Source organism: Nicotiana sylvestris, chromosome 6 (genome assembly GCF_000393655.2).
Source record: "Nicotiana sylvestris chromosome 6, ASM39365v2, whole genome shotgun sequence".
In the NCBI taxonomy this organism is placed as follows: Eukaryota; Viridiplantae; Streptophyta; class Magnoliopsida; order Solanales; family Solanaceae; genus Nicotiana; species Nicotiana sylvestris.
In genome coordinates, this window is record NC_091062.1 from 41,925,454 (window position 1) to 41,946,575 (window position 21,122).

General features: G+C 36.6%; 1 protein-coding gene and 1 long non-coding RNA gene across 2 annotated transcripts; one reads left to right on the top strand and one right to left on the bottom strand.

Moving 5' to 3' along the window:
* The first annotated feature begins 4,502 nt into the window (after positions 1–4,502).
* Positions 4,503–6,961, top strand: LOC104234401 (uncharacterized). Its single transcript, XR_712941.2, has 3 exons — positions 4,503–4,858; positions 5,812–5,987; positions 6,740–6,961. It is a non-coding gene; the product is annotated as an uncharacterized lncRNA (long non-coding RNA).
* A 6,917-nt stretch (positions 6,962–13,878) lies between these two features.
* Positions 13,879–17,089, bottom strand: LOC104234394 (large ribosomal subunit protein uL13c). Its single transcript, XM_009787954.2, has 4 exons — positions 16,759–17,089; positions 15,541–15,726; positions 14,870–15,040; positions 13,879–14,231 (listed from the first exon to the last, which is right to left on the bottom strand). Exons 1-4 carry the CDS (start codon positions 17,008–17,010, stop codon positions 14,115–14,117), a joined length of 726 nt encoding a protein of 241 aa, XP_009786256.1. The 5' UTR covers positions 17,011–17,089; the 3' UTR covers positions 13,879–14,114.
* Between the last annotated feature and the right edge of the window lie 4,033 nt (positions 17,090–21,122).

Sequence of the window (21,122 nt, forward strand, 5' to 3'; positions counted from 1 at the left end):
CATTCGAGAGAAAGCGAATATGCCATACAAACAGGTAAAAGTTGTCTTCTCTTGATCCTCCGGGGCAAGTAAAATTTGATTGTACCCCGAGTAACCATCCAAAAAGCAATAAAAAGCACGCCCCGCAGGACGATCTAGCATTTGGTCGAGGAATGGCAATAGGAAATGATCTTTTCGGGTCACCTTGTTTAGCTTCCGGTAATCCATACATACTCTCCACTCGGTGACCGTCGGAGTAGGAATAAGTTCATTGTTTTCATTGGTCACCACAGTCATACCACCCTTCTTCGGCATACATTGCACCGGAGAAGTTCACGAGCTATCAGAAATGGGGTACACAACCCCGACATCCAACCATTTGATCACCTCTTTCTTCACAACTTCTTGCATAGCCTCGTTTAATCTTCTTTGATGCTCCAAGGAAGGTTTTGCATCCTCCTCCAAGATAGTTTTGTGCATGCAAAATGCGGGGCTTATTTCCCGAATGTCGGCTAGAGTCCATCCAATTGCCCTTTTCCGCTTTTGAAGAACCGCCAAAGTGGCTTCGACTTGCATGTTAGTAAGGCTAGAAGAAAGAATAACTGGTAAAGTAGTATTTGAGCCCAAGAATTCATACTTGAGGTGTGGAGAAAGTGGTTTCAACTCCAACACCGGTGGCTCCTCAATTGATGGCTTTGTTGGTGGAGTTTTCCGATTTTCAAGATCCAAAGATAACTTTCTCGGCTCATAAGAATAAGAGCCCATCCCATGTAGGGCATTCACGCATTCTACTCTAGTAGCATCATCATTAACATCCATATTTAAGAGCACTGCTTCAAGAGGATCCTCCAAGTTGATCACAGCACTAGTATCATCCACAATCACAGCTGTGACAAGATCTACAAATGATCACACCTCGGTGCTATTGGGTTGCTTCATGAATTTGCAAACATGGAAAACGACCTTTTCATCACCCACTCAGAAAATGAGCTCACCCGCTTCAACATCAACCAATGCTTTACCCGTTGTAAGGAAAGGTCTTCCCAAGATAATAGGAACCTCGTAGTCTACTTCACAATCCAAAATTACAAAGTCGGCCGGTAATATGAATTTGTCCACCCGGACAAGCACATCATCAATAATGCCCAAAGGTCGCTTTATCGATTGATCTGCCATTTGAAGTCTCATTGAGGTTGGCCTAGGTTGCCCGATACCCAAAGTTTTGAAAACCGAGTATGGCATCAAATTGATGCTAGCTCCCAAGTCACATAAAGCCTTGGCAAAATCCGCACTTCCAATGGTGCAAGGAATGGTGAAAGCACCGGGATCTTCAAGCTTCGGGGCCATTGAATGCACTATAGCACTAACTTGGTGAGTCATCTTTATAGTTTCACAATCCATAGAACGCTTCTTTGTAACTAAGTCTTTCATGAATTTTGCATAACCCGACATTTTTTCAAGTGCCTCCACCAAAGTCACATTAATAGATAATCTCTTCATCATGTCAATGAACTTTTTAAACTGATTATCATTCTTCTGCTTCGCGAGCCTTTGAGGATAAGGTGGAGGTGGCCTTGGCAAAGGAGCCGTGGCTTTTTGGCACAACCGGCTCCGGCATGTCAATTATGTGTTCCCTAGATGGGTTCATATCATTTTGGGTTTCCACCTCGACTTCTTCAATATCAATCCTCACTTCATTGTTCACATTTTCATCAACCACATCTTCAACTACCAAAGTGACTTCGTCCTCTTGCAACTCAACATCATCATCCATGACTTGATTTTGCTTAGAGGCATTCACATCACCGCCTCTCACACTTCTTGTTGTGACCGCCATAACATGATTGTTCCCACCCATTGGGTTCACTACCGTATCACTTGATAGAGCACCCTTCGGGCGAGTATTCAATGACTGAGATATTTGGCCTAATTGCACCAACAAGTTTCGGATAGAGGTGTTGTGAGAAGCTAACTGTGCATCAGAATCCACATTCCTCTTCATCATCTGCTCAAACATCATTTTGATTCTACCTATATCATTACCAGAAGAACTAGGACCTTGAGAAGGGAAAGAGGGTGGATTGTTCGGTTGTTGGTACACTGGGGGCCTTTGAAAGCCTTGCCCCCGGTTGTCTTGGTTTCCATTGTTGTTCCACCCGCCTTGATTGTTGTTGTTGGCCCAATTGTTGTTATTTCCATTCCAATTGCCTTGGTTGCTATTTTGATTACCCCAATTGTTGTTTTGGTTGTTGTTGCTCCAATTGCCACCACTTTGTTGTTGATTGCCCTAATTTCCTTGGGGTCGCCATTGTTGGTTTGAAGAGTTGCCTCTATTGCATTGATAGTTGTTGACATATTGTACCTCTTCACTTTGGTCATCATAACAATCATTTTGAAACCCATCATATTCATCAACAAATTGCTCAGAATTTCCTTGATTTTGTTGCCTCATTTGCCTTCTCTTGTTGACAAGCATACTAACACCCTTCATTGCATTCACTTGGCGAGGATTCTGAACTTGTTGCAACTGTGCCTTAGCCAATTGATTCATCGTGGTAGTAAGCTCAGCTATCGCTTGCCCGTGATCATGTAATTCCTTGTGCCAATGGATAACCGTAGGGTCACCTTGAGGCACATTTGCTCTACTCTGTCATGCTGAAGAAGTGTCTGCCATTTCATCAAGTACTTCAAATGCCTCATCATAAGAAATCTTCATAAAATTTCCCTTGGCCAGTTGGTTTACAATACATTGATTTGTAGTATTTATGCCCCGGTAGAAGGTTTGTTGGATCATGGCCTCGGTCATATTATTATTTGGGCACTCCTTCACCATCGTTCTATAATGCTCCCAAATTTCATACAAAGGTTCCGTTGGCTCTTGCTTGAAGGCCAATATTTCATCCCGAAGTGCCGCCATATGACTAGGAGAGAAGCATTTGGCAATAAACTTATCCGCCAACTCATCCCAAGTTGTGATGGAATGGTTGGGGAGTCTCTCGAGCCAGTCTAATGCCTTCCGCCGAAGTGAGAACGGGAAAAGTCTCAATCTCAGTGCATCCTCGAATACATTCGTTTGCTTGCTCCTCCAACATGTATCTACGAACCCCTTGAGATGTTTGTAGGCATTTTGATTTGCAGCGTCCGTGAAGCACCCACGCTGCTCAAGTAAGGTTAACATCACATTGGTTATCTGAAAGTTGCCCGCCCGGATTCAGGGTGGGACAATAGCACTTGCATAGCCCTGGTTCGGTAATACTCTGGGAGCCACTCTTGGAGGAACCGAGGGAGGGTCTGGAATATTGTCATTTGGATTAGCATTGACATTCCGGCCTCTCCGTTGACCTTGAGGTGCAAGAGGCACCTCATCTTGCTCAAGATCATCTACCTCCTCCCCCGCTAACATGTTTCCAAGAGGGTCATTAGCATTATTTAAAGCCATGTTGGTACCTGAGTAATGACACAAACAAGTAAATAACAAAGAAGGAAAGAAGAACACTACACAAAACTAACTAAATAGATAGCCAAAACCGTCAGCTCCCGGCAATGGCGCAAAAATGTGATCGCTACCAACTCCACACTACTACAAAGTAGGAAGAGAGGGTCGCAATAACTTTTACCCGATATGAGGGTCGGGATCAAATTCCTCAGGGAGCTAGAAAGGGAGTTGAGTATCTATCTAGACTAGAGTCGTGTAATTATTCCAAATGTCACTTCCAAACATCTTTTGATTTTTCTTTAACAAACTAATATTATCAACTACTAATTAGAACTAAATTATGCTAATGAGAAAATTGCTAGAGTTGTATCTAATGGGTAGAAAGGCACTAGGGTAGTGACTTTCACCTAGGTGGCTAATTGACGGGTAAATGCTTCTAAGGTTCGATTGACATGATTGGGGAAATATGTTATAACCATTGCATAATTTTACCACTCTCACACCTCTCGGTAGAGAGAGTGATTTTGCCCAATTAACTCTCGAGAGACCAAATGGGTAGGCAAATTAGCTCAAGCAACTAGGGTTTAAGTTGGGTAATTACTCTCTCAAGATTTAACTCTTTAATTGGGATTATCAATTCTCTCGAGTCTATCCCAATTCCTTGTTGGGTCAATTTTGGAGACCTAGGCTCTCTTTCTCAAGAAGAGCCAAGTCAACTTAGCACAAACCAGTATTTGCAACCTCCAATTCATAGATTAAACCATAAAATTGACCCAAATAGCAAACACTCATAGTCAATCTAACCCTTGATGGCAACACCCATCAATTACCCACACTAGGGTCACTACTAGAAATTCAACATATTGCAATGCTTGTTTTGGCAACGGTCAATATAACCGTTGCTACAGATCATCTACTGCAAGCGTTATACCCGCTGCATAACGCTGTGTCCTATTGAAACAGTCTTGGAGCCAAACCGTTGCATTAGTTCCAGAACCGTTACAATAGGGAACCCTATTGCGACGGTATGGGAACCGTTGCAATAGATTTATCTATAGGGACGGTTTTATGGAAAAATATCTCTATTGTGTCGGTTCTTAATTTCCTCTCCGACGGTTTTAATTTAACATTTTAATGTGGCTCTTCTGATTTCTCCAGCTCAAAGTCGCGCTTCCCCCATTTCTGAGACAACTCACAGAAGAGGCGCTGGCCATCTTAAATAAGGCAATCGAAACATTGAAGAGAAAATTCCATCAAGCAATAAGGATTCTGGGTTAGTAGAAGATCTCCTTAGGCAGGTACCAAATTTTTTCTTTGAAGGTAGAAGAAGAGAACGAGAACGCGTAAATCGTAGAACTTGTGAAGATACGGTATGAAATATATTCAAGCTATAAGAAGAAATCAAGAACATAGAACATAGATCTATCCTGGGAAGATACCAAGGTATAAGTAACATAGACCTATTTGCTTGATTTTGAACCTTCTTCAGTTTTTTCTTTACTTCTTTCTCCTTTTTTTCTAGTTTAGGGAAATTATTGGAATCGTTTCTTGCTCTTCTATGTGAGATTCTCTGAAATTTTAGTGTTTCTTTGGTTTGTTCGTGTATGTGCGTGCTTTATTTTGGGGGATTTCGAAATTTGGGGCTTCTTTATGCAATAGAATTTTCTCGATTTACTTTATGAGCTTCTACAAATAACAACTATATCCTATGTTAAATTCAATTTACTAAGTGCATCTAGTTTGGCAGTCCATATTGTTGGCCTCAGCTAGAAAGTATTTTTCTGAGAACTGTGGTTATTTAAAAATTCTATTGTTATAGATTCACCATTTGCTATCCCTATTTACAATGGGCTCAACTTCAATAGTTGACCTATCACTATGCTTGGGGTTTGAGAAATAAACAGCTCTAGCTTTTAGTTATGAGTTTTTCAAGTAATTTACTGGAACTCTATTTAGAGATCATTATAATAGGTGGTTCATAACTAAATCACTAGTTTTGTTCATATCTGTATTTTTCTCACAAAGTTCTCTTTGTCCTATGATTGAATAAGTAGTAGTAGCTGGTGTTTTTCAACAAATTTATGAAGTGGATCAATTTTTCTTATGAAAATTATAGAGTAGATCAATCTGCTGAAAAATATAGGTTGTAGAACTCATGGTGATGCTTCATATGACCTTTTCTCCAATAAATGGCCACCAAAAGCCTTTGACTAACATACAAATTGGTTTTAGTTGACTTATTACAATATTCTGAGTTGGAATATAAGCAAATGCAAGCAGCAAATGACGTGCCCAAAAAGAGTCATGCAATACAAAGAGATTAGGAAAATTTTCCATATTAAGTTGATGAAGTTTTTATAAAATATTATTCATCCATTTCTTTTTAATATATTTAGCTATATGCGAGCTTGTCATGAGCTCACGGGAATGGAAAGCTGGCTGAAGGAGCATTTGACTTTCGTTACACCCCTTGTAATCTAGCCTCGTCAGTTTGTTGACTCTTCATGTTCAGGCACGACAATCTCTTATTGTCCAAGTTCATTTCTCATTGATGGCTGATCCTTGGCATCCTGTAAGTTGTCTAATCATTTTGGTGTTTCGTGTTTGTTGCTTGTGTATTACCTTGTTCTATTTATGTTTAATAACATTTAGCTCTTATTAATTAAGCTTAGTTTTCGAGTTGTCTGATGTTGTATGGCTCTGTTCTATCATGTAGATCCTAGACAGAATTGTCTCTGCCTGATTCTAGAATAGAAAATTGCTCAAATGCCTACCTTTTGATGGTTTCCTCTGTTTCATTCTCGGATGCTGTTTATAGTTCGTTACCAGAGTCCTATGTTCTATTCTTATCTCAAACTTGAAACTTTTGCCAATTTGAATAGCTATAACTATAAATGTTTTTTAAGATACCAATCAAGTTTGTATTACATGTTGTAGTTAGCGTTTTGGTCGAATATTCTATTGCGTAGTTGCTTAAATAATCAGATTTGAAACATTTAAGATTGGACTTTGGCAAATTAGAATCCTGACTTATGTATTTGATTCTAGCAAGCTGTTTGAGGGATTTAATCTGCATGTTCTTCTTTATATTATTTCTCAAATGTAGTTTATTTTCTTGTGTCATTTTCCACAAGCATGGTTGAATTACTTTTAAGGTCTGAATTGACAATTGGATATTGATGTCATGCATCTTTAGCTTTGGGTCTTGTCTTAAAATACAATCAAATTTGCACTAGCCTCTATTCATAAGCTTCAGATTTGCTGATAATGGTATTTCCAACTAGGACTTGAATATTAATATTTTTTATTTATCATCTTTTGTAGGGTGGAGCAAATGAATGAAGGGTAGACAAGAACAATAAAGACTTTACATGAGAGTATTGGTTGACTGTTGCTGAAACTTCAAATGTTCTAGGAATCTTTTATTTTTATATATTATGCAAAGCTATGTGTGCGAAATCTTGAATCGCCGAACAATATTGTATCTTTTGATTTTATGAATATTATCTTTTTGATAATTTGGATCATGATTTTGTTTATGGATAATTCTCTTTCGACATTTGTATAGAATTCCTTGTATTAATTTTTATTATATAAAGTCACAAGTATATTTAGCCAAATAAAAAAGGTATATTGTTGCTTCTATAAACTGTTGCAATATGTTCCATGGACCGTTGTAATATACTTGATATATTACTGGAATAGCCTTTTTGGGCTGTTGCTATAGCCTAATAAATCTGTTGCAATAAAAATAAAAATTGTTACAATAGCATCATGAAACCGTTGCAATAGCCTAACTACCCATTGTATCAAATGCTATTTCAACGATTGCAAACCGTCCCATTTGACAAAAATAAGCGTTACAATAAATAAGATGAAAACCGTTGCAATAGACCAATCTAATGCAACGGTTTTGGAACCGTTGCATATAACCGTCGTGGTACATCTACTGGCACGGGAGCTGTTGTAACGGTCAGTGAATCGTTACAGTAGATCAATAGCAACGGTTTCCCTATCTATTGGAACGATTCTGGAACCGTTGCCATAGGCCTAATTTCTAGTAGTGGATTGAGCCACAACCCTAGCTAATGGGTTTAGCTACTCATGCTTGAAGAAGAAAATAGAGAAATAGATGAAGAACAAGACATATTAATTAAAAGCTAATGTAAATACATAGAATCTATCGTTAAATTTAAGTTAAGATGCCAAAAATGGCTACACAATAGCTTCTCACGAGCGCAACTTCGTTCTGGAAATAACTGATACCCTAAAAATGGAAAAATATTCTATTTATATTAAGCTGGAAAAACTGGACAAAAATACCCCTGCGGGGTCAGTGCGGACCGCGGCCGCACTAGGCTCTTGGACTTGAAGCCTTGGCTCTCTGAACTCAGGCTCCGCGGACCGCGCATAATGGACCGCGGCCGCTGAGGCAACTAGTGTGGTCCGCACAAACATGATCACGGACCGCGTGGGTTTGAAGTTGGCACTGGACATCTCTTTGATCTTCTCCTCCGCGGACCGCACAAAATGGTAGTGCGGTCGCGGATCCTTCAGTGCGGACCGTGCAAGATCGATTGCGACTGCACTGCCTTGAAGGTTGATTTGTCAGTTCTCTGAGTCCCCTAGTGCAGACTGCACAAAGTGTAGTGCGGCCGCACTAGGCCTATTTGTCCTTAGTTTGCCTTATCTTTGGTACTTGAGCAGGTTTCACTCTTTTTGAGCCGATCTTTGATATTTCGTCACTTTGTCGATCAAACCTGCAATCAAGCACAACTTATGAGCCTTTTGGGACTATTTTGTAAGAATTTATAATCAAAGCGTAAGCAAGAAGGAGCATGAAACACGTCAAAATCCCTCGTTATCAGCTATCAAACTTGTAAAGATACAATTTAATAAGATTTTGAGAATTTGGGATGGAATTTGAAATATTGGAAGGTCTGATGGACAAAATACCACTCTCGTCGATCAAACGCTTTTTCCAGATCAATTTCAAAAATCATGTGACCTTGCTTGCCTTTTAATTTTTTTCAGTTTGAAACTAGTTCTTGGATAATGACTGCATTGTCAGAAGCTCTTCTATTTTTCATGAAGCTAGCTTGAAAGAGGCTTATTAAGTGATCAAGCAATGGCTTAAGACGATTTGCTAGAATTTTTGTGATTATTTTATAAATGGTGTTACACAGCCCAATTGGCCTGAAATTTCTAATGTTGTTAGCATTAGGAATTTTGGGGATTAGACAAAAATAGGTTTTGTTAATTATGGGGCGGGAGGGGGGGGTTACTTGCGTATTAAAAATGTCATGACATAGTTTCACAACTGAAGGGCCTATAATGTTCCAGTATTTTTGATTAAAAAAAAGGATGGAGTCCGTCTGGCCCTGAAGCTTTAAAGGGTTTAAAGGAAAAAATGACCCTTTTAATTTCTATATAAAGCAATGGTCTGTCTAATGCACTAAGTTTTAATAGCCCAGTGTTTGAGCTATAGTTTAGTGGATTCTTCCTGCTTGTTTTGCTGTGTGAAGTGTTGAAAATGTTAGCAAAATAGTTTTGGACATGAGACATAATTAAAAGGGGATCATTGATCCAATTTCCAGCATCATCTTTAAAAAAATTTATCTTGTTTCTTCTTTTCCTATTTGAGGCACAAATATGGAAGAATTTTGTATTGGCATCTCCCTCATTTAGCCACATTACCCTAGATCTTATTTTCCAATAATCTTCCTCAATCCTTAGAAGATTATTATAGTCTCTTTTTAAGTCTCTTTCAAGGGTTTGGAGGAAAGTGCTAGTAGGATATTTTTTCGAATTTTGTATACCATTCAGACGCGCTAGAATTTTTCTTTTTTCCCCCTAATATCTCCAAAAGTCCTTGTTTTCCAATCTCTAATGTTATCCATGAAATTTTGGCTAGCTCTAAGGTAGTTAGGTTCAGACCAATTGTTTTTAACAATAGGCACAAAATCCGAATGTTTACACCAAAAGGTTTCTAGCCTAAAGGGTTATTTGTGTAAGGTTCTATTTCTAGGTATTAGTTCAATTAGGATAAGGTTATGGTCCAAGTAAGTTTTAGGAAGATGAATTATGGAGCTTTTAGGGAATAAATCTACCCATTCATCATTCCCAAATACTTTGTCCAATCTTTCGATTATTAGACCTTTATTTTTATGTCTATGGTTAGATCAAGTATATTTGCATCCCTTGAATCCAAGATCTATAAGTTTACAACTTTTGAGCTTAGTCCTAAGGAACTTATCTCTAGTATCGTTGAGAGGTTTGCCTCCAAATTTTTTATTAGCACATAAAATATCGTTAAAGTCTCCTCCCACCATCCAAGGACCTATATAATTTCTACTAATATTTTCCAGATTCTCCCACATAATATTTCTATTAAGGATATCAGTACTAGAATATATTGTACTAAAAAAACCAAAGTTTACGTATAGGAAGTACCTCTATCGTTGTATGTATTTCTTAATTCTTATGAACGAAGTTTTGGACAGTCACAACCTCGTGGTTATACAGCACCATGATGCCTCCTGCCTGACCATCACCTGGAACCTCTATCATCTCTGTAAAGCCAAAGTCATTTAGCAGTTTAATATGATTTCCCATTCTAGTTTCTAACAGAGCCACCATGCATGGTTTGTGAGTGCCGACCATTTCCCTAAAATTCCTTCTAAAGTTTTCGTTGTTACCACCCCGTATATTCCAAATGATGATGTTTGTTGGACGATTTATAGAGACATTAAGGCTTGGATTTGCTGGCTCCCCATTTTTCTCTACTATCCCCAGAATTGGGTTCCTTCTCAAAGCTGAAACTAGTATCATTGCCATGTTGCCCATCGTTGGATCCTGAGGTGGTCTGATGTCCAACTAGCATTTTTATAATGCTAGTGGGCAGTTGAGTACGTGCCTCTTCTTTTGCATCTCCGTAAAAAGATATATTTTTACCCCGTCTAGGTTTGAGAACTCTAGGACTCGTTCTAAGATTATGTTGAGTGGTTCCTCTTCCTCCTCCATTTCTGCTTCTACTGGTTCTGGGTTTTAGGCTGCTTGATGAGGTGGTGACGGAGGTTGCTGGGGTGGTTGGGGAATTTGAGTCTCCTGGACTAGAGGAGGGATCTCCCATGGCATGAATATGAGATTGAGTTGAGTTAGTGTTTCTGGGGGAAAGAATGGCATGTCTAGGAGAGCATTCTGTGGGTAGATTGGGTTGAAATGGGGTAGTATATTCCAGTGGTTTCTCAAGGCATGCACTAGTTGTGGGTTTACTGAGGGATCTAGGGGTTGTAGGATGTTGTTTAGCCATACTTGGTTGAGGTAGTTGTTCATGTCTAACCTCATGCCCTCCGCTACTAGCTGAGCTAAGTATTGTGTGTTGTGTAGTATCACAATTGAGTCTTGGCCATTGATTTGGAGACTGAATGACATTGCATGGCCCATAAATCCCATTTTCATCCACGACACGGGTTGGTAGTCCTGTGCTAGTGGAAGTTGGACATAAATTATTTGTAGATTTTCTAGTTGGGGGGGAGGTCGTAGGTTCTCCATCGCAAGAGCTCTATGTTGTCGTAGGATTTGTATAAGTCTGTGTCGTTTTCTTAGGGTCGATAGAATTCTGGGCATTTTGAATAGAGGAAGGAATACTTAATGTCGCTAAAGCAGGCGTGGGTGAGGGGCTAGTGGTAGGTTGTGAGGGATTGGGTGGTAGGGAAATGATTTGGGATGCAAATTGCATGGCTTTTGGATGCCCAATGCCATTTTTATAGGCTTCTCTTTCATGGATGTAGTATCCATTGCGTGTGCATGGTTGTGGTACATTTGTAAGACTTGGCTATCACTTTTTGCCATTTGGCTTACATGCTCAGGAAGGGAAGGATTATCAAATATAAAAGAAAGATTTTTGTCCAGATTTTTAGTTAAGTTAGGGTAATTACTAATTTGTTTTGTATTTTTGATAGCCGGGGCAGTGGTGTTAGTATTAGTAGATGGGGTAATTTTGTCATTTAGCCAGTTTTCTTGCATGGCTATGTTTTCAATTTTTTTTGGTGTAGTCATGTTATTATCCAACATGTCAAAATCTTCATTTGAGGTGGACATTTGTTCATTTGCATGACTATGTGTTGGATTTGAAATAAACATTTTATTTTCATGAGTGGTATCATTAGTGGCTTCATCTAAAACCATTTGCTCATTATTCAAGAGAGTGAAATTGTTTTTTATTGGTATGGTGGTTTTTGCCTTGGCTATGGTGGCAGGAAATTTTGCCTTAGCTATGGTGGTCGGATTTTTTACATTTTCCATTTCTATTGGAACAATGGAATCCTTAGGATCCTTGGATTTATATTGTAAAAAAATTGTATTTAGGTACTTACCAGTGCTTGCATTGAACAACTTAACGGGGATACCTGGACCATTGTTGGTTTTGATTGGTTTGTTGATAGCTTGTTGATTACCTCTTGAAACTTGTTTTCTTCCTTTGTTGAAGGATACTGTTGTCCACTCCTCTTGCTGATTTTCCAGTATTTGTGTTGTTGGTTGTTCCCTTGTTGTTTCTTTACTAGCCTTGGTGTCCAGTTAAATATATATACACTGTTTTATTGTGTGGCCTAATCGTCCACACTTAGTGCATAGGAAGTTATCTCCCTCATAGTGTATGTATTATTTATGTTGTCCAACATATAGGAAGGGTTGGACTGGGATTTCTAGAGAGAGTTCAACACAAAGTCTTGCATATCGTTCCCTTAGTATGATTGATGTACAAACATCAATCCTTAGTAGGCGACCAATTGCATTGCCAATTTTTTCAAGTATTTTGCCATCATAAAACTCTGCAGGCAGTTGAGGGAGCCTAACCCATACTACCGTTGTTGTTAGTCTCTCTTTGGATTCTACAAAATTTGGTTTCCATTTAGTGATAGAGAGGAAATGACCATTGATGAACCAAGGCCCTTGCTGAATAGTCTTCTCCATGTTTTTTTTTATTTTTGAATTTAATTATGTAATAGTCTTCACCCAGATTAATCAGTTGGAAATCTTCCATTGGCCTCCATAACTCCTGAATTTTTTTCTTTAAGTAGTGGTGTAACATACGTTTGCCCACTAACTTCACTATGATGGCATTTTTTCAAGGCTCATAAATTCTTTGCCTATCTTCATCTGACAAAGAGATAATTTTGATGCCTTGTGCGTTTAAGGTTTCAAATTTTTCAATCCTACCCTCTATAGGGATAGTCTTTGCTAACTCCAAATTCTTTTGATTTAGAGTGGAGTCAAAAATCATTGGGCTAGATGTTGTTAGCATTTCTTTGAAAGATAGTTTATTTTGTAGGTTGTTTTGTATTGAATTGTCATGATCAATATCAGGAGGTTTGGGTGGTATTGTTTTGGGGATTCATAATTCTGGAGTTTCATCTTTTCCTACAGGCTCAGGGTGTTCCAAAAGCATGCTCTACTTATATTGATATAAAAGTTGCTATTAACGGCTTCTCTACAATTACTTTAAGTATCTATAGACTTACTGATTAATCTTAGGGATTATTCAAAGAAGATACAAAAATGACAAAAGTAATAGTATATACACACACACATCAAATAGCTAGCTAAGTTTCAATTTCTGATTGTGTTCGATTGTGAATTTGTGATGATAGTATTATCCACCGAATACATATCGCATTTTCGCATATTTGATCATAGATTTCACGTGCATTACTTTAACCTTTTTTTTAAAATACAAAATATTTAAGGGTAAATTACGTTAAACACCCATGTAATATTACTCAATTTTAAATACGCCCCTTATATTTCTAGGTCAAACACTTAACACCCCTATACTATTAAAATCCTAAATATTCATATTTTCTTTCATATAATAGCTCCTAATATATGAACAAAATTGCCCTTAACCTCATTCTGATCGTTTATTTCTTTCTTATCCCTATTATTAATAATGATAACTGTGAATGATTAAATTGCAGGATCTTTGAAAGAAGTTAAGAGTTGCCTTCTTCCATGATCATGCATTTACAATCATCGAAGCACTATACAGACAAAAAATTATGATTAAAGAACTCAAAGCAGATTATTAGTTACCCAAAACTCTAAACAAAATGGCTAAATCAATTCATCCCATCTTCTTCTCATGCCTCAATTCATATTTACGCCGAACTCAAATTTAAGCTTTGGCAACACAAAAACCCTACAATCTGATATTCAAGTTCTAGTGCTAGAGGCCATCGAGATGTCCTGCTAGACAAACAAACAGAGTCAATTTCTATTTATTCTTTCCCAAAACCAGACAGAAATCAAAAGGTTGACACCATGACACCCATTGACTACCAATACTGCCTGGAACTTAGAATGCCAAATAGAGTAACTTATATAACCCCAAGCGTGAGGGTACGAGAAGAGAGAAGTGAGTGAAAATATTACTGAATCCACTCTGCAGGACAAAGCCAAGGTGAAGAAACATTCATTAGAACTGAAACCTAAAGAAGAATCTCATTTGCTCAAAAAAATGTGGAGGCAAATAAATTTGTAAAGAAACACCTCTACAAAAGCATAAAGAAGAATAGCAGGAGACCAGGAACAGTACTGGAGTTAAAACATGAAGTTACACCAGTTAAACAGAAAAAACTTAAAGGAATGTATCAACAGCCAAAAATGAGAACTGCTCCTCAATTGCACTGTTGGGAGTTCACCGCTGCTTCTGTATCCTCTTGTCTCTAATGGGCAATTCAATGGGTTTCTGAGCCTCATGAGGATGTTCAGGACCTTTATACACCTTAAGATGAGTAAATAATTGTCTACCAAGCTGCACAAACAGAAAACTTAATATATTTAGGATTGAGAGTATATCAAATGTAAAGTATCTTCTTTTACAAAACAAAATCTATATTACTTGTTATCAGTGATTCAAAGCAAAGCAAGTTCAATCGCTACCAAGTCTGACAACTAAATGAACTTTTCAATTTTTTGAAACGAGGAGTACGTGCACATAATAATTAATAAGTAACCCTGAAACATGAGAACATCGTTGTTGCAAAATTCCCATCTGCTGTGTTTAACAGTAAACCATAGCCATGCACAATTGATGTAGGATTAAGGGTACGACATCTGTTAACCCGTACTCTGCCTACAAACCAGCATTCAAAGACGTAATACTCTTTTATGCAGAGGCAAATCTAGGATTTAAAATCATTTGTTCCAAGTGGGATGGTTTATATTTGACTGTACGCGTGTATAGAAATAATACACACACGCGCGAGTCTATTGTAAGTTCCATGGATGCTACAGGAGATGAGAGTTATTTATGGAGTCCCTAATATCTGATAAGTGATACTCTTGTTCCCAACATTATATGTAAATTGCCAAACATCTTAGGCTAATTAGCAATATTAAGAAATTCCATATATATGGAACGGAACTCTACGAATAGTAAAGCATACTGACCCTCCCTTTGGGAAGCATGCCACGGACAGCATGCTCAATGATTCTTTCAGGAATTCTCTGTTGAAGTTGATCAAAAGTCTCCACTTTCATCCCACCAGGTCTGCCAGAGTGTCTCCTATAAAGTTTTTGGGTCCTCTTTTTCCCAGATACCGCAACCTTCTCAGCATTAACCTTTTCGTGTTCAAGTAAAACCAGGATTGCTCAGACATCAAACCACAACAGTAGAATACCAGAAAATTTACAGTTAAAGAGAGAAGGAAAGTGTTAAAGTCATATCATGCATCTCAAACACTGGAGGTCCCCTCCCCAAACCTGGGGTCAAACAATCTAATTTTTCTAATTTACCCAACTAATATGGGCTTGAGGCATTCCGAATTAATATATTTAATGCGTGTGTGGCTTAAGGAAAGTTGAACAAATAACCATGCATAATAAGATTTTATATACAAATGTGACAACTCATAAGAAAAAATCATAAGGAAGCATAGCATGTAACTACAATTTTCATCTTTCAAAAACTTCTATCAAGGTCTTTTAGGACTAGAATATCCAACATTGCTTAAGAATAAAGGATATGGCATTCGTAGGACCTATAGGTCTTAAAGGAAAAAGTAGAGTACCAATGCTTTTTTTTCCTTATGGCAGCACATGCTTTTAGTACAGAAACTTACCACTATGACAAATGCACCCATGTCAACACTTGGAGTGTATGTGGCCAGATTCTTCCCTCTCATATGTATCGCTATAGTTGATGCCATTCTTCCAAGAATTAAATCAGTGGCATCAACAATATACCAAGGTTTGTCTGTGTTCACATGGTCAGCAGCCTTGGGATACCATGTCTCATTCCAAATGTCCTACAGGAGGAAACAAGAATATATTATTTGCCATATCTTAACCATTCGATAATGCAAAAATGTTCATAATCTAAATTTTTAACATAAACTGTGCACATTGATTAAGAAAGTAAGTCATACTGAACCACTAAAACTATGGATATCTTTAAATAGTCAAGCCAATATTACTATCAGACCTTTTATTCTCCACAATGTGGGAGATAATTGTAATACTTTATATCGATATGACCTCCCTGACTCTCCGTCTCTCCCGCTCTCGCCGTATTACTGCAGATACTAGAAGCATCATTATATCTTTTGACACAACACCAACACTACATGTGACTTGTTTTTATTATTGCTTAAACCTTAAACAAAAGCCAATGAAATTTTCAAGTCACTGCTGGTTGACTGCCAAAGTAGACTATCTATCCTGGAGACGGATAGAATTAATTAGAACTTAGCTCCTCATGCACTTCTGCAGATGAGCTAGCAACATATCTCGTACAAAAGGAGAATCCTAATACAGAAATACTAAGACCAAAAAGAAAAAAATTGACAAATGAAATGGAGCAAAAGAGGTATAACCTACCACCTCTGTTCCGGTTTATGTGATGCTATTTCCATGTTAGTCTATTTCAAAAACAATCACTTGTTTTCTAAAGTTAGAAACAATTTAACTTAAATTTCTCATTTTTACCCTTAATGAAAAGCCTTTATAAGTATGTTTCAGACCACAAATTTCATAACTCTTATAACCAACAAATGTTATGACATAACACATGTTTCAAATCCGTACCCACTCAAATAGTTTCCCATAAATTGAAAGTAGAGAGTATAAAGAATAACATACTGGAAGCAAATCACCTAGTTTGAATTCTACAAATAGAGCTCCCACTCATCGTAAATTTACTAAATTGTACTAAAAAAGCTGGAAAATAACAGAGGAATAAATAAAACTATCAATTGTTCAGCTCCGCTAAAAAGAAAAAACTCAAGTAAAACAAGTAAGATAAAAAACAAAAAACAAAAAGGGAGAAATTTTTAGTTTACAGGGCCGTCAATTTCAGACTCTTCGAACATCCACCGTTGGTCAAGAGGAATGTAGGCGGCAGCTTTATCTTGGCAACGAATTTGGGCTGTCCGATTGGTCTTGGCGAGGGGTGATAATTGAAACGACGGCTTCGATAAGGCTGCCATTGAGAAACCCAGAAATGGGGTTTTCTTTGGGGAAGAAGAAAAGGATTTTGGTGAAGTGGAAGCGAACATTAACGAAGAGGAAGAGCAGTGGGTAGCCATTGCCATTATCTCTGAGTCCTCAGCTCTTTGGCTATCGGTTGAAATGGTAACACTGTCTACAAGTAGATAAGGGAAAATAAAAGGAAAAGGTATTATATTATTTTTGCAATATGGTGTTTTTATGGCATCCCTTTCAAAGGGGCATGAGCATGGGGACAATGGTTCGGTTCCGCCGGTTATTTTATAAAATTTGTATCATATTAATTTTTCGATTATTCTATTATGTATAATCAAATTTAGATATTTTGAAACCGTCCTAATTATATTGGTTTCTCTTCGGTATTGGTACGGTTCGATTAATTTTCGGTATTTTTTTAAATATCATGTAAAATTCATCAGTAGAAGTAGAATGCAATAACATACGTTCTTTTATAAGACTTAGCAAAATTCTCTAGACATTTTTACTGTTTAAAGGGTGATGAATTAAAAAAATGAAAGATGACTAGAGTATAGATCCATCAACTATTCTACAGCAACTCAAAAGAAACCAAGTAAAGGCAAAGAAAATATAAATCACACGAGTAAGATATTAACAAAGCTGTGACTCAAGAATAAAGTCTATAGAAGATTAAATATTCAAAAAGATAAATCTAAATTATATAAAAGGAAACATATTTAATACATTGTAGTTTGCTACTCATAATCGCTAGAATACTTTGTGTCTTGCTAATAAAGATACTTGATATAACTTAGTTTAAATAGAAGTAGCATAATAGGTTTTAGGAATTAGTATTTTTAGTTTAATTACTTGTTGGCTTATAATAGATTTCATAATTCCAAGGCCTAAAGAAAAATTTAATGCATTATTATTTTTAAACTTACTAAGTAAATATATTTTTCACATGTAAAATTTATTCGGTACGGTTCAGTATTTTTTCGGTTTATTTTTATAAAATAAAAAATCTACCTTAATTATCGGTGTGGTTATAGATTTATACAAAAACCTACGGTTTCTTAAAAAGAAACCTAAAAATCGGTTCGGTGCGGTATAGTTCGATCGGTTTAATCGGTTTTCGAATATCCATTGACACCCCTATGCATGATGACCCTATCTCTTTTTTCTTAGTTAACATATGGGGGATTTACTTTTATTCATAAGGGATTTGTCTTTTACACCTAAAAAATCTAAAAAGATCATTTTCTTAAATTCAAAATTGTAGAGGATGATGTACAAATAATACCTTTTAAAGGCTATGTTTCTTCCTTTCGTTTATGCAATGGTGTTTTATGAGTTAATTTCACACATTGTTACCGTAATTATTCACTATAATACTAAAATCATAAAGTCTTATTTTATCAATTTACAATAATTAAATTTATCCATATTAAAGTAATAAAACTTTTATCACATTAAATAAATAAATTTTACCCACTATAATTTTCAAACCTACCCATCAAAATGACTTTATTGTTATAATGCGTAAAATTTCATTAGTTTGTGTTATAATGGGTAAAGTTGAGTTACTATCACATGACAAAAGAAATTAAGTGACTTTTATTTTACGGTGGATAAAGTTCAATTACTTTAATGTAAAAAAGATAATATTGTGACTTTACTATCATAGTTATAAAATTTAATTACCATGTGTTAATTAACATCAAATGCAAATCTAAGATGCTAATTTGACTTATTTATCATATTTATGGTTGGGAAATATTTTTATAGAAAATATTTGTAGACATCAAAGTTTAACGGATCAAACCCATATGAAATTTAGGCTAAATCCTAAATTCAAAACACTACAAGACAATTCTTGTAATTTTAGGAGTCTATTAAGATTGATTGGAGGCTACTGTAAAAAAAAAGAAAAAAAAATTAAGGTTGTTCTACCCTAGCTCACTCCTATAAAAAGGTTAAATAATCCCTTAAAAAAGGATCTTGAAAATTGGGATCATCTCAAAAACTTCTCATAAACTCTAGGGATTCATAAGGAGATCAAGATATAGACGGACGCTTCTTGATAATCAAATACTTCAAGGAGAAAATCCACACATTGCTCAACTTTCATGAAGATCAAATACATCTTAGGAAGGTCTGCATCATCCTAAGTACGAGAAATAAGTTGATCTAGTCCTCGAATTACGTAGAAAAATTTGAAGGGAGAAACAAGGGAACTAACAGAATTGTACCCATAAAGATTCATCAATAAAAATTATTTCTCTTCATATATTTTTGTGATTGCAGTTAATTTTTCACATCTTAAAAAATTTATTGCAGACAAATTGACACGCCTAGTGGGACCAAATCTACCATTCATCTCTTCTCTCATAGTGAAAAACATCTGTTGTCCTCTTTGCTCGTACTTCAATCCTTGTCTATGAATATCTTGTAAATCCATGCTCTGACAAGCCTTGAAGTAGGGACATTTGTAGACATCAAAATTCACACAAAATTTAGGCTAACTCCTCAACTTAAGATACTACAAAAAGAGTATATTAGGATTTCTTAGAGGCCACGGTACCGAAAACCTTAACTTGGAGGCTACTCTATCCAAAATTCTAGCTTGGAGACTACTCTACCCAAAACCCTAGCTACACCTATAAAGGGAGCCATATATTCCCTTCGAGATCATACCGAAATTACATAAATTCATGGAGTACTCACAAAGAGATCAAATACATCAAATATTATCTTTCACAAAGCCGCCGAAGTGATCAACGGACGCAAGGGAATATAAGATACCGAGTGCGCAATATCGTATACGAGTGGATGCAAGGGAATGTAAGATATGTGCTTCAAGCTGAATCAATGACGCACAATAAGGAGTGAAAGAAGTGAAATTTTCTAATAGTTCTGTAGCCTCTTAAAAATAAGTACAGACGTCTCCGCACCGATCTGCAAGACTCTACTAAACTTGCTTATGACTCGTAGCATATAAGAACCTAGAGCTCTGATACCAACTTGTGACAATCCCAAAATTCCACCTTTTGGATTGTGATGAAACCTGCTCTCTAAGACTAGGTAAGCCTAACACAAGATGAGATTTAACAGAAATAAACAAACTAGCTATTAAATTAAACTTATAAATGGCATAATAAGACTGAAATTGATAAATAGTTATACATTCTCAAAACCGATAGTACGGGTTCATAAACTCTACTAAAATACACTACAAATCTCTATATACAACACTGTTCTAAAATTCAAATGACAGTATTAATGAAGGATAACAGACAGTGACTCTGATGCTTGCGAGCGGAATGTCAGGTATACCTTGAAATCTCCTCATCAACTCAAACAACTATCTAATGTCCGACACGCTCCGAGGTACCTAGATCTGTACAAAAATATGCAGAAACATGAGTACACCACAATGGTACCTAGTAAGTATCAAGACAACCTCGATGAAGTAGTGACGAGGTACAAGTCAAGATATACACTAGACACAAAAACCTGTGCAAAATATTAATATAAAGCTAACAGTTAAAAGACTATCAATATAAAGCTAACAATAGAAAAAATATTAATATAAAACTAACAATGGAAAGAATATTAATATAAAGCTAACAATAGAAAGTAAAAACAATAAATAGCAACAAGGAGTAAACATGTGATAAAGCATCAAAATAATCCGAACACAGTTAAAATACAAGTGAAACCAATTAAAAAAAATAAATGACAGTCCAAATAATCAAGTTGTTCGAACATAAGGTTACAACAAGAATTATCCCAAGGTACTACACCTCACAATCATAAATTTTCTTATAACACCGGGTGAGCCTTACATTTATTTTGAGAATATGTTTCCCGAAATAGCTTCACACGCTTTAGCCACCCCCCCCCCGACCTTATCTCGCCGCGTGTGCTTCAAATGAAGTAATTTCACTTACTAGCAATATGTGCATAAATTCTCCTTATCTCGCAGCATGCACATCCATAATACCACTTTTATGCTGCTGCATGCGTATCTCATAACAATACAATAATCATCTTGCACCACACGTATCCATATACCACAACATTTCTAAAATAATAATATCAATAACACAACGATACATAGCTCAGGAATCAACAACAATGTGTACAAGAATTTCAACAATAACGCAATAAAATGGAATAATAACTCGACAATGAAAGATATTAAATGTAACAACAACTTCAATGTAATGTATATAAA

Bases quoted from the DNA above. Each gene is read 5' to 3' on its own strand.
- LOC104234394 (XM_009787954.2), bottom strand. From the start codon at position 17,010: ATGGCAATGGCTACCCACTGCTCTTCCTCTTCGTTAATGTTCGCTTCC. The intron at 15,727-16,758 runs GTAAACTAAAAA...TTCCTCCTGTAG, and splicing joins AGTCTGAAATTGACGGCCCT to GACATTTGGAATGAGACATG. The intron at 15,041-15,540 runs GTAAGTTTCTGT...GAACACGAAAAG, and splicing joins TGGGTGCATTTGTCATAGTG to GTTAATGCTGAGAAGGTTGC.